General features: G+C 35.6%; 1 protein-coding gene across 1 annotated transcript in view; it reads right to left on the bottom strand.

Moving 5' to 3' along the window:
* Positions 1-679: 679 nt before the first annotated feature.
* DDX10 (DEAD-box helicase 10) overlaps positions 680-12904 on the bottom strand; it is a 62645-nt gene continuing 50420 nt past the window's right edge. Inside the window, exons 10-13 of the mRNA XM_028514857.2 lie at positions 10348-10449; positions 9090-9177; positions 5994-6082; positions 680-1546 (exon numbers count right to left, since the gene is read on the bottom strand). Of these exons, the coding sequence (XP_028370658.2) occupies positions 949-1546; positions 5994-6082; positions 9090-9177; positions 10348-10449 (877 nt within the window). The 3' untranslated portion in view covers positions 680-948. The remainder of the gene's footprint in view (positions 1547-5993; positions 6083-9089; positions 9178-10347; positions 10450-12904) is intronic.

The raw sequence follows: 12904 nt of genomic DNA on the forward strand, positions 1-12904 counted from the left end.
CACACTGAGTGTTTAGCAGTTCTTGACCAACTACAGCATGACCCCCATACCCCATCCTCCCTATTTGCCCAATCTCACCCCGAGCGACTTTTTTTGTTTGTTTCCCTGGATGAAAAAAGTCCTCAAAGGGAAACATTTTGCTGATGTGGAAGAAATAAAACAAAAAACAACAGAAACACTAAAAGGCATCAAAATCAACTAGTTCAAAAACTGTTTTGAGCAGTGGAAATAATCTCGATAGGTGTATTACATCAAATGGAGGGTACTTGAAGGTGACTGAAGTTGAAACACGTAAGAATAAACAAACAACTTTTTATATATAAATCCTGGGTTTTTTGGGTTCCCCCTTGTAAGTGGCCTTTTAAAAAGGGGTGTTTGTTTTCCATTTAAGACACTAGACTGATGCCCAAATGCAAATGTCTCATTAAAAGTCAAATTCACGCCCTGACCAGTGTGGGTCACTTGGTTGGAGTGTCATCCTGCAAACCAAAGGGCTGAAGGTTTGATCCCCAGTCAGGGCACATACCTAGGTTGCAGGCTCGGTCCCCCCATCAAGGCTATGTACAAGATGCAACTGATGTTTCTCTCCCTCATTCTCTCCCTCCCTTTCCCTCTATAAGCATGCCCTCAAGTGAAGATTTCTTAAAGAGTAAAATTCATGTTTACAGAGATTAAACTGTTGTAAGGAACATCTGTAATTATTTAAAAGAGAAGTAGTATAATAAGAATCACAATGAAGTAATCCTCACACTCATAAAAACCATGAAACTCATACTCCTTGATGTTCTAATCATGACTCTAGATACTTTAACAACATGCATGAGAATACCAGTAAATGAGAAGATTAAAGTTCTTAGGAGTTCCCACATTTTAAAAAAATGAGAATTCCTAGGCACCTATCTCCAAATATAGAGAAAAAAGGGAGAGTACAATGAAAAGAAAGTCATTTTACAAATTTCTCCTAGTTCTTGCTTTCCCATAGTTGCCCAAAAGCAACAAAGCAACATAAAAAGAAATGGGGACTAACAGAAGACCCTCCACTGGGAGTACACTTACCTGTAAAGCTTTATTCTCTTTAAGGTCCAACCCAAACACATTGTGCCGCTTCACCGTAAAGAAATCAGCATCAAGTCCATCCTCCTCCTCCTCCTCCTCCTCCTCCTCACCATCTCTGGTCAAGAACTGCAAAAAAGCTTCTTTGTTCTTTGGTGATTCATCAATGCTAGGGACAGAATCGGGATGATACCCTTTAGCTTTTCTCAGTTTCTCTTCTATTTCTTCTTCATCTTCTTTCTCTTCTTCTTCTTCAGCACTAATGCCATTAGCCAGTCCAAACTCTGTCCCTTCTGTTCTTTTCCCACCTTTCTGAAGGATGGACATTTTCTCATTGAAGTAGGCTCTAAATTCTTCCACTTCATCATTGGTGAGGGAGGGAGCCCTTGGCTCACTTCCTTTATTATCTTGGCTCACTACCAACTCTTTGGCAGGTTGTTTCTGCATTTTCTGAAGAAATCTTACCCGTGGTGCCACAGCAAGACCAAGAGACCTTAAATATGGGCAAGTAAAAACAGTTATCTCAATAACTGATGGCATGTTTATGGTTATTATGAAACAGTTTCTCAAGAGCTGAGATCTATTTTTACAGCATTTTTCCAAAGAAAATGTTCCTCTGAGATACAAAATCTTGACAGGTTAGATGATCCAACAGGTAAGCCAGAAAATACTGACTACCTATCATGAATCATTAAAGACACCCCCTTTTTCATTAAGAGGTTAACTTGTCATAAAGAGCATGAGATCGGAAAGAAAATAAAATTCAAGTACTAAAACTATTTCCAGTTTAACCCTTTCAGCCTCAGCTTCTTCAAACATGGGACAACAATACCTACCAGATCTACCTTACAATTATTGTGGAGCTCTGATATACTAACCATATGAAAACACTTTATAAAATATAAATAGTAAAGCTGGAAAATACATGACCATGAAAGCACAAAACAGTTCTCTGCAAAGAAAAAACTCCAATATCATCGTCCTCCTTTCTTAGAAACCTAATATGACATAATCACTCTATCAAAAAGATTCTTAAACCAGAGACCACAAAAAAAAATCATTTTCTCCCTATAATATCAAGATTCAGTTCATGATCACCTTCCCACTGATAGATTAAAAATCAACTCTTAAAGCAAAGTCTGCTGTAAAAAACACCTAACATTACAACATGAATCCACTGCCTTTTTCCTATAAGACATGATTCACAGAAAGTGAGAGGTATAATGTGTAATAGATGCATAAATAGGACTGTTAAGGTTTAAATCTTGGCTCTGTCACTTACTAACCATGTGATCAAAGGACATTACTTTCTCTATACTTCAGTTCCCTCATTTGCAACATGGTGTGATAAGAGTACCTACACCATAGGGTTATTGTAAGAATAAAATGTCCACAGATACAATACATTTAAAATAGTGCCTCACATATACACTGCCACTACTGAGAGCTTGTCATTATCACTGTTATAGGGGCTATGGATTAGGATCACGAGCTCATATTAAATCATTTCTCTCAGTGTATTACAGTTACATTTACATGTCTCTCTCAGCTCCTAAAACTTGGAGTTCCCTTCAGGTAGAAATATATACTATACCTCTTTAACAGCTAGCACAATAAACTGTACATGATAAGCATTCAAAACATGTTTCTTTAGTAAAATAGTTTTATTTTAAAGTATTTTATTGATTATGCTATTACAGTTTTCCCAATTTTTCCTCCTTTATTCCCCCTCTTCTCCTCCCCCAAACCTCCAGCACTCCCCACCCCTTAGTCCATGTCCATGGGTTGTACATATAAGTTCTTTGAGGTCTGTTTCCTATACCATTCTTAACCTTTCCCCATCTATTTTATGCCTACCAATTATGCTTCTTATTCCCTGTATTTTTCCTCCCCTCCTCTTCCCCACTGATAACCCTCCATGTGATGTCCATTTCTCTGATTCTGATTCTGCTCCTGTTCTGAGTTTTTGTTTTCATTGTTTTTCATTCTTTTTTTTTTTTAGGTTCAGTTGTTGATAGTTGTGAGCTTGTTGTCATTTTACTATTCACAGGTTTTGATCATCTTCTATTTCTTAGATAAGTCCCTTCGACATTTCATATAATAAGGGCTTGGTGATGATGAACTCCTTCAACTTGACCTTATCTGGGAAGCACTTCATCTGCCCTTTCAAGCTTCGCTGGATAGAGCAATCTTGGATGTAGGTCCCTGCCTTTCATGATTTCAAATACTTCTTCCCAGACCCTTCTTTCCTGTAAGGTTTCTTTCAAGAAATCAGCTGATAGTCTAATGGGCACTCCTTTGCAGGTAACTTTCTCCTTTCCTCTTGCTGCTTTTAAGATTCTCTCTTTATCTTTAATCTTGGGTAACTTGATGATGTGCCTTGGTATGTTCCCCTTCGGGTCCAACTTCTTTGGGACTCTCAGAGCTTCCTGGACTTCCTGGAAGTCTGTTTCCTTTGCCAGATTGGGGAAGTTTTCCTTCATTATTTGTTCAAATTAAGTTTTCAACTTCTTGCTCTTGTTCTTCTCCTTCTGGCACCCCAATGATTTGGATATTGTAACATTTAAAACTGTCCCAAAGGCTCCTAAGCCTCTCTTCAATTTTTTGAATTCTTGTTTCTTCATTCTGTTCTGGTTGAATGTTTATTTCTTCCTTCTGTTCCATATCATTGATATGGGTCCTGGTTTCCTTCCCTTCACTATTGGTTCCCTGATTATGTTGCTTTATTTCACTTCGGGTAGCCTTCATTCATTCTTCCATTTTGTGACCAAGCTCAATCAGTTCTGTGAGCATCTTGATTACCAGGGTTTTGAATTCTTCATCAGATAGGTTGGCTATCTATCTTCTCATCGTTTAGCTTTTTCTGGAGTTCTGATCTGTTCTTTCATCTGGGCCATATTTCTTTGTCTTGGTGCACCTGTTATGTTGTAATGGGGCAGGGCAACCCTATCTGCTGCATTGTGGCACTGTCTGTGGGCGAGGGATCAGAGAGGTAACAATGCACCTTGCTTACTTGGCTCTAGCCCCACTTTCCAAAGAAATCTCATGTGAGATTGGGAGTTTCTTCTGCCATAGCAACCCCCACCCTAGTTTGCAGCTAGCTTTGGGTCTTAGTTTCCCATTCAGCCAGCCCTGCCTCACTCGGGCAGTCCGCCGTCTCACCACGGGTCCTTTCAGCCAGACCTGCCCTCACAGTCCGCAGCCTCACTGGGGGACCTCTCAGCCAGCCCTGCTTGCTAGGTCTACCTCTTTGCTGCAGGTCTCCTCCGCCCACCTGGCTGCCCATCTCCTTCCTACCAGTCTGGCTGAATGTTGCCTTAATTCCTTCATTGTCGGAGTTTGGTGCAGTTTGATTTTCTGGCACTTCTGGTTGTTTTTTGTTTTTAGACTGGTTGTTATCCTCCTTTTGGTTGTGCTAGGAAGCAAAGGGTTTCTACCTGCAGCTCCATCTTGGCCAGAACTCTCTGCATGCACAAACCCACCCTAGCAGGCGGCTCTGGAGAGTAGTAAAATAATTTTACATTTTTATTATAACCTGCATACATAGCACTGCTTTAAGTATCAAAGTCTTCTAAAAAAATTATAGATCAAGAAAATTATAGCTCTATGAGTAAACATCCACAAAAATCAACTAAAAACAAATTAAATTGTACCAATAATTTAGGCTCCCAAGTTAACTTTCTGCCTTCCCTAAGCATCATCAATAAAAAGCACAGGTCTTCAACTAAAAACAGATAAGATTAATTGGCATCTGTGGCAATAAAATGTCCCCTACATAGGGTCTCACTGTGTTAAGATCTGTGTCTCTCCTGCTTGCTAATCTCTGAGCTAAGTCATTCAGAAAACCAGGACAGAACTTATGGAGCAAAAAAAAAATTAGCTAATAACCTAAACCATGATTTGTACTCAGAAACGGTAAAATTAGTAACTTGTACATAAACAGATAAATAAAAACGTATTATCTATGTCATGTTGTTTCCATCCATTACCCAGAAAGTCAGTGGCCTTACTTCTGTTATCTAGCAATTTAAATGGTTCTAAAATGTTATAACTGACAAATCACCTGTTATATTATACTTGCAATCTAACATGAAGAGTAGAAAGCAGCACCTCACCCAGATACAAGTTTTTACTAGACTCAATTTAAAGGTAAAGACACTCAAATTCCTGGAGAGCAGGCCAACTATACAGGCTTTGCCTTGAAAGTACATACAGTATTTCATCCCAGCCTGGGAAATTTCATGCTGAAATTCAAAGTATGATTAACCTCAAGGGTGCTTCCATTGGATTTTGTCAATGCTTTTTCCACAGGCAGAACCCCATTGGAAAATGGACACTCCTTTATTGCTGAAAAAGTTAGGAAAATAATCCTGCAAATACTAAGCCAAAACAAGACCAAAAGTCCCATTTTCACATAACAATAACCTAAGTTACTAAACAGGGACATTTCCCATGGTAATAGTTACCTATAAGAAACTACAGTTACCTTTGAGTACCTGTAAAAAACACCAAGACACAAATAAGCAGTATAAAATACAAATTTAAAATAAGAGAAGAAGTGACGAAGAGATTTTTATCCAAAGCATGAAAAGAGCTATCTGTTGTAATGCAGGCCAGCGTTTCAGAGAATAAAGAGGACTGCAGACATTTAAAGATTTCAAAGAACGCTTATCAATTGCTCTCCATCTCCTTTAAGACTGAACTATAGGAAGTTGCCAGGGTAACTTTCAGGACTTTATACTTAAAAGAAACTTTCCTGATAAGAACTGAATGCTCAATTAGTTTTCCAGTTTACAGAATCTTTTTCTCTGCAGAACTTTAAAAGATTCTATTAAGCCTTAAGCAGAGTAGTTTAACTAAGACTCTCAGAGAACCAGATTTCAAGGAAATTCCCTCTAACTTTGAGGATTCACAATTAGAACTATAACATGAATACTTACAAGGCATATTCAGGTATAGGTAACTTGTTCACATCAAATATTTCTTTATCCTTCATCAGATATACCGAACGTATATAGGAGACAAAACACTGTAAAACAGGTTTAAATATATGACAAAATAGTAGTCAGAAATAAAAAATGAATTAAAGCAAGATAAAATTAACCAAAGGCATAAATCTAACTGTAGTGAAAAACCTCAAAAATAGTTGAGTATATCCCCTCATTCCACAAAAAAACCCTACTTTTTAAAAACTGTAATATTTCAAAGACTTTAAATTTGATTTCATCAAGCCAACTCAACACAGAATATCACCTTCTTAGAAAACTATTCTAGAAGTTATTGTTATTCAGTTGCAACATGATATAATGGGGAAAAACAGAGGCTTTGGAATAATATGGATAATAATTTGAGCTCCATATTTTATTTGCTGAGAAACTTTCTTATTTCTCTGCCAGTTCCCTCATCTATCAAACAGACATAATAGCACTTTCTCTTATGAGAATTAAATAAGAAAATGTATGTACAATACCAGGGCTTATCTTCCAGAATACAGAAAGTATCAATAAGTGCTCATTATTAGTAATAATTATTACTGTAGTAGTCAAACAGCAAGTTTTCTAGCAAAATGCAATTTTACTATATCTAATTAAATTTAATTTAATAAAATCACAACAGGAACAAATTTACTTTTAAAGTTTATTCCTTTTCTATTATAACTTCAAGTAATTCATCATTATAATTTCAAGTAATCTGTCCTCACACAATATATTCTTGTTTGTTTTTTAACTATCTTTATGCCAAGGACTATACAAACCAAAAATTAAACATGGCCAGTTTGTAAAACAAGTAGGTAACAAAGATTATAAAACACTCTAAGTAGACATTTTTGTTTTTAGATAGTATAATTAATTTTTATAAAGTATATTTAATTCTCATTGTATATTTCTAAACTTCACATTTTCTCTAACTTTATACTAATCCTTCCTTCAAACCATTTACATGAATCTTCGTACCATCTTCCCTGTCTACACAAGGCATGATCACGAATGGCTCCAGTTTAAGTATAATTGTTCCCCTAAAACACCACAGGAGTGTCCAACTCATTGCCTGTGGGCCACATGTGGCCCAGGATGGCTATGAATGTGACCCAAGACAAACTTATAAATTTGCTTAAAACACTGAGATTTTTTTGTTTTCATTAGTGTCTGTATATTTAATGTGTGGACCAAGACACCTCTTCTTCCAGTGTGGCCCAGAGACACCAAAAGGTTGGACACCCCTGGAAGAAATCACCCAAGTTGTTTATCACTTTTGTCCTACCCAGATTAAAACTGAAAGCTAGAAAGTCACTTCTATGAAACTAGAAAGCTTGCTGCTGCTGCTGCTGCTGCTGGGAATACAATTAGCCATTCTGCCATGCGTGCAACCCAATAAATCACATCATTTATTTCAATATGCTATTCTATAATCTTTGTTCTGGCAGGCTTGTTTTGTGTTTTGCACAAACCAGTGAAACAATATCCTTCCAGTGTTTCATATTTCCCAATTCGTAACTGAATCACCTCCTAGGTATGTGGTAAGTCACAACATATCAGAATTTATATATATTATTTTAAAACGTGCATACTATCTCCAAAGCTTTTCAAAGAAAGATTTAACTCCTAACTTAAAGTGTATCCACTAGATAAAACATGTCTATTCCCATATAAATGTCCAAAAGGTCTAAAAAAAATGTGTTTAAAGGGCTTTTCATTAGATTTCAGGTGAAATGAGGTTATAGAAGTCCATCTTTGAATAGTTCTTTATTTGGTTTTCTTCCATTGTGGGGTTAATTTTTCCTGAGGTTATCATGAAGTTCTGAAGAAAGGCAGGCCTAAATTGGAATCTAAAGTCTGCCACTTAATAACCATGTGGCCCTGGACAATTTTTAATTTTCTGAAAATACTATATACTCATCTATAAAATCGAATCAGTATCACCTACCTCACAGGTTTTTGGGAAGATTAAAACAATTCACAAACTGTCACACGAAAGTCATGTCATGGCTAAATACCTGGCACATAGTAAGCATTCAAATTTTAGCTTTCATCATGTTATTGGAAGCACAGTGATGATAATTTGATAAAATATAACATAATTTTTTTAAGCATAAGAAAGATTTGTTCCTTAAATAAAACTTCCTTGCTGAAAATATCCAGTTTCAAAACCGTAACATAAAAGCTTGACCATGACTGGTTTTTGGCTTCAGCTCTTCTTTATTAGGATGCCCTTTCTATATCGCCTCTATTCTTTTTCTCCCACTATATCTGGTAAAAGAGAATCAAATCTCTGAATCCCTGCTCTCTCCCTCACTGCTGATACATCATGGCAAATGCAGATGTACACATGGTATGCAGATCTCATGATTATGATATAAGTAAAAGAGTGGTGAAAATGAAGAACTTTATAACAAGGACTCAAATATTTGTCAATTCAAAGACTGGACAGCTGTACTCATAAAGCAAATTAATTTCACATCTTCTTTTTCAAAAGAATCTACTGCTGGGTACTCTTAGAACTAAAAAATAAATTTAACTAAAAGTAACACTTCTTTCTACATTTGCCAATCAAGAGAATTTCAAAGGTCTAAAGACAATTTAGCAAAAGTGTTATGCTTTCTAGAATTTTAACTTAATATAAGCAGAGATGTTAATCTTACAGTCAGGAAAGCTCAGTCAGGAGTTATAAACTTCATAGGAGAAGTCAAATGTTCATAACTTTTCAAGTATACTAGAAATCAGGTCACTATGCACTTAAAAATCATCTTTAAGCGGACTTTCTATGAACAAGTAATAGATATTTTCCCAGGTTACTATAGAAAAAATATATATATTTCTTTTATATTATATATATAGTTTTTAAAATTTTAAAAATGTATATATAAAATATAGAATTCTTTTAAAAGTTAAAAATAAGCTAATCTTACTTGAAAATTATACTACTTGAATATCTGAGGCATAACCATGCAACCAAAAGTATAAGAAAATGATTCAATTTAACTTTATTATACATAAGTTGCATTCCAATGAAGGTATCTAATTCAAAACATGACTTACCCTTTGAGCTCTTTCTTTTAAATCTTGATCTTGAGCTAAAAACGACTCCAGTTTTTTCTGGACATCTATAAGTTTTTCTGGATTTATTCTTTGTAACAAAAAGATAAAAGTTAAAGTAAGACATTTCAATTTTGGAAACTGAAACCAGTACACAAAATTTTCCTGTTTTCCTTAGTACTTTTATATCTATAGCATTATTTCTCATCTATCAGCCAGATTAAACTGAAATTACACTAGACAGAAATTTAACTATCTTGCATATTAGTAATAATACAGGAAAAAGAAATGAAAGATCAAAGATCTGTAAACATCCAAGCTGAGTGAGTGAAAGATACTAAGGTTAATAAATAGCATAATTAGCACTGGTAACTTAAGTCTGTAAAGTTATAAAGTAGCCTTTTGTGGGAGATGAATCATCAATGAAATGGAATAAATGAAATCTAATCCCATTTGTATATTTCCATTTTCAGTCAAATATCATAAAATCAACTTCACATAAACAAGTGGCCAAGGGATATTAGTATCATTTTCCTTTTCTGAATATTAGGCATAATATAAAAGAATCGTTACTTAACTCTACCCATTAGGCTACAGAAATAAATGAAATTCTTACAAGGGTATGGGTATCACAAAAGAAACCCACTTGTTTTCCTGATTTTAGACTGAACCCCTTTGTTCATACAAGGCTGAAGTGATGAAAGGCACTGGTAGATTAGGTGGTTTTAGTTAGGTTTTTTGTAAATTATAGTAAATTTCAAAATATTCAAAGGTAGACAACTTTCACTCAGGCAATTACCACCTCATAGCCAATGTCGTTTCATCTAAAGTCTTCCCACACCTACCCCTAATTAATTAAACAACTTTCCCAATTATTTTCCTCCAAATAAATGCCAGGGTAGGCCCCAAAACAAGTGAGCCTCTGTTCAGTTCTGCTAACACTCAATCTAAATATCTTCAATGACAGGGGAATACAATCCTCTGAAATGAACAAATAACCCTGAAAATTTTCATCCAGGAGGTTTAGTTCTTTCAACCATCAATGTCTCTTAAAGCCAACAAGTTCTATTCTTTATCTTATTTTCTCTACCAACAGTCTTCTGAAAAAGAAGATTGTTGTTCATTAAAAAACAAACAAAAAAGTTACAAACCAAACAGAACATATTAGAGGGAGGAGGGAATCAGGCATACATAATTAAGCATAACAATTTCATGCCTTTATTATCTGAACAATAACATCATGACACAAAGTAGTTCCTACTTGATTTCCTTCACAGGCACTTTCTTCTGGAGAAGCTGCTGTACCATCCCTTTTTCTTCTGAGGGAAGCAAAATTAATAAAGCTTCACCATCCTCTTTATACCTAAATAAAAAGCAAACAAAATCTCTTCCACATCAATACAATCTACATTTTATATTTTAACAGTTTGATGATAGGCAACATGTAAGCAAGTTCACCTAATTTAGTAAATAGTAGAAATACCATTTCATTTAACTCCTATGACAACAGAAAATTGGGACTCTAAATATCTTTTCAAAATTGTCATCACTACTCATAATACCTACTGACTTTGTGGCTATACCATAATAGAAGACTAGGACCCTACGAAACAAATCAAACAGAATTTTTTTTCATGTTTAATTTTTATTCTGAAATGCAAAGCTCTTCTGAGTTAAAGTAGATGACATACAATATATTAGTTTCATGTGTAGAACATAGTGAAAGGGCTCACCACAAAAAGTCCACTACCCATCTGTCACCATACAAAGTTATTGTGATATTGATATTATTAATATTCCCTACGTTGTACTTTACATCTCCATGACTTATTTATAAGTTTGTACCTCTTAATCCCCTTAACCTTTTTGCCCATGCCCCCACCACCCAACTCTTGGAAATTATCAGCTTTTCTGTATCTATGGGTCAGTTTGTTTTGTTTGTTCACTTTAGTTTTTTAGATTCCACACCTAAGTGAAGTGAAAGAGTATTTGTCTTTCTCTGACTTAACTGCATTTAGCATAATACCCTCTAGGTCAATCCACGTTGACACAAATAGCAAGATCTATTTCTTTTTCAAGGCTAAGTAATAGTCCAGTGTGTTATGTGCACACAGATCCACTTCTTTACCATTCATCTAGTGATGAACACCTAAGTTGCTTCAATAACTTGGCTATTGTAAATAATGCTGCAGTTAACATAGAAGTACATATATGTTTTTGAATTGTTCCACTTCTGAGAGCTTATCTGAAGAAAATTGCTGGGTCCTTCTTTGTCTCTTGTTATATAGCCTTTGTTTTAAAGTCTTTTTGTCTAAGGATTGCTATCCTAACTTCTCTTTTTTTGTTTTAATTTCCATTTTCAGGAAATATCTTTTCCATTCCTTTATTTTCAGTCTCCGTGTATCTTTCAATCTGGAGTCTCAAATAGGCAGTATATGTAGTGGTCTCATTTTTTTTAAACCATTTAATCATCCTGTTTTTGCAATGCAGCACTTAGTCAACTTCATTTGAAGTAATTATTGATAGGTATGTGTTTATTGCCATTTTAATTGTTTTCATACTAGATTTATAAGTGGTTGGTCTACTATCTTTACTATATGTTTACCTTTACCAGTGACATATTTTTTCATACATTTTCTTATTTCTAGTTTTGGCCTTTTCTTTTCCCCTTAAAGAATTCCCTTTAACATTTCTTGTAATGCTGGTTTTGTGGTGATGAACTTCTTTAACTGTTGCTTGTCTGAGAAAATTTTGCTCTCTCCTTCAATTCTGAATGATAACCTTGCTGGATAGAGTATTTTTGGTTGTAGGTTTTTTCTTTCATCATGTTGAATATATCATTCAGCATGCAAAGTTTCTATTGAAAAGTCAGCTGACAGTCTTATGGGAATACCCTTGTATGTAACTAGCTGTTTTTCTCTTTCTGCTTTTAAGATCCTCTCTTTAACTTTTAACAACTTGATTATAATGTATCTTGGTGTGGGTCTCTTTGGGTTCATCTTGTGTTGGGACTCTCTGTGACTCCTGGACTTGATGTGTTTCCTTTGCCAAGTTAGGAAAGTTTTCAGCCATTATTTCTTCAAATAGGTTTTCTGTCCCTTTCTCTCTCTTCTCCTTCTGGGGCCCCTATGATTCTAACGTTAGTACACTTGGTACTGTCCCAAAGGTCCCTTACGCTATCTTCCTTCTTTTTAATTTTTTTTCTTTTTGATCTTCCAGTTGGGTGACTTCCACTATCCTGTTTTCCTGATTGCTGATCCATTTTTCTGTGTCATCTGATTTGCTATTGCTTCCCTCCAGTGAATTTTTCATTTCAACTGTCACATTCTTCAGTTCTGTTATGTCCTTTCTTAGAACTTTTATGTCTTTGTTCAAGTTGCTGAAGTTCTGACTTGAGTTTTTTCATTTGTCTGGAGAGTTGAATGAGCATCTTTATGACTGTCACTTTGAACTCTTCATCTAGTAGACAGCTTACCTCAGTTTCATTTAGTTCTTTCCCTGGGGTTTTGTCCTGTTTTTTTGTTTGGAACATATTCTTTTCTATCCTCATTCTGCCTGTTTGTTTCAATGCATTTGTATTAAGTGGGTAAGCTAAATCTCTTGATCTTGAAAAAGTGGCTTTATTTTCCTGTGGAGCCCTTATTTAGAAGATGTCCCCCTTGTCACCAGAGCCAAGTGCTCTAGAGGATGAACTAGTGTAGGCTCCTGTTGTGGCTGAGCCACAACTTCTATGGACACACTAGCAAGCAAGGCTGGTATCTGGCCTGCTGACTGTGAGGCCTGGTCACAACTGTTGCAGGCTCACTGGTGTGCAGGAC

This window comes from Phyllostomus discolor, chromosome 6, assembly GCF_004126475.2.
Source record: "Phyllostomus discolor isolate MPI-MPIP mPhyDis1 chromosome 6, mPhyDis1.pri.v3, whole genome shotgun sequence".
NCBI classification, from domain to species: domain Eukaryota; kingdom Metazoa; phylum Chordata; class Mammalia; order Chiroptera; family Phyllostomidae; genus Phyllostomus; species Phyllostomus discolor.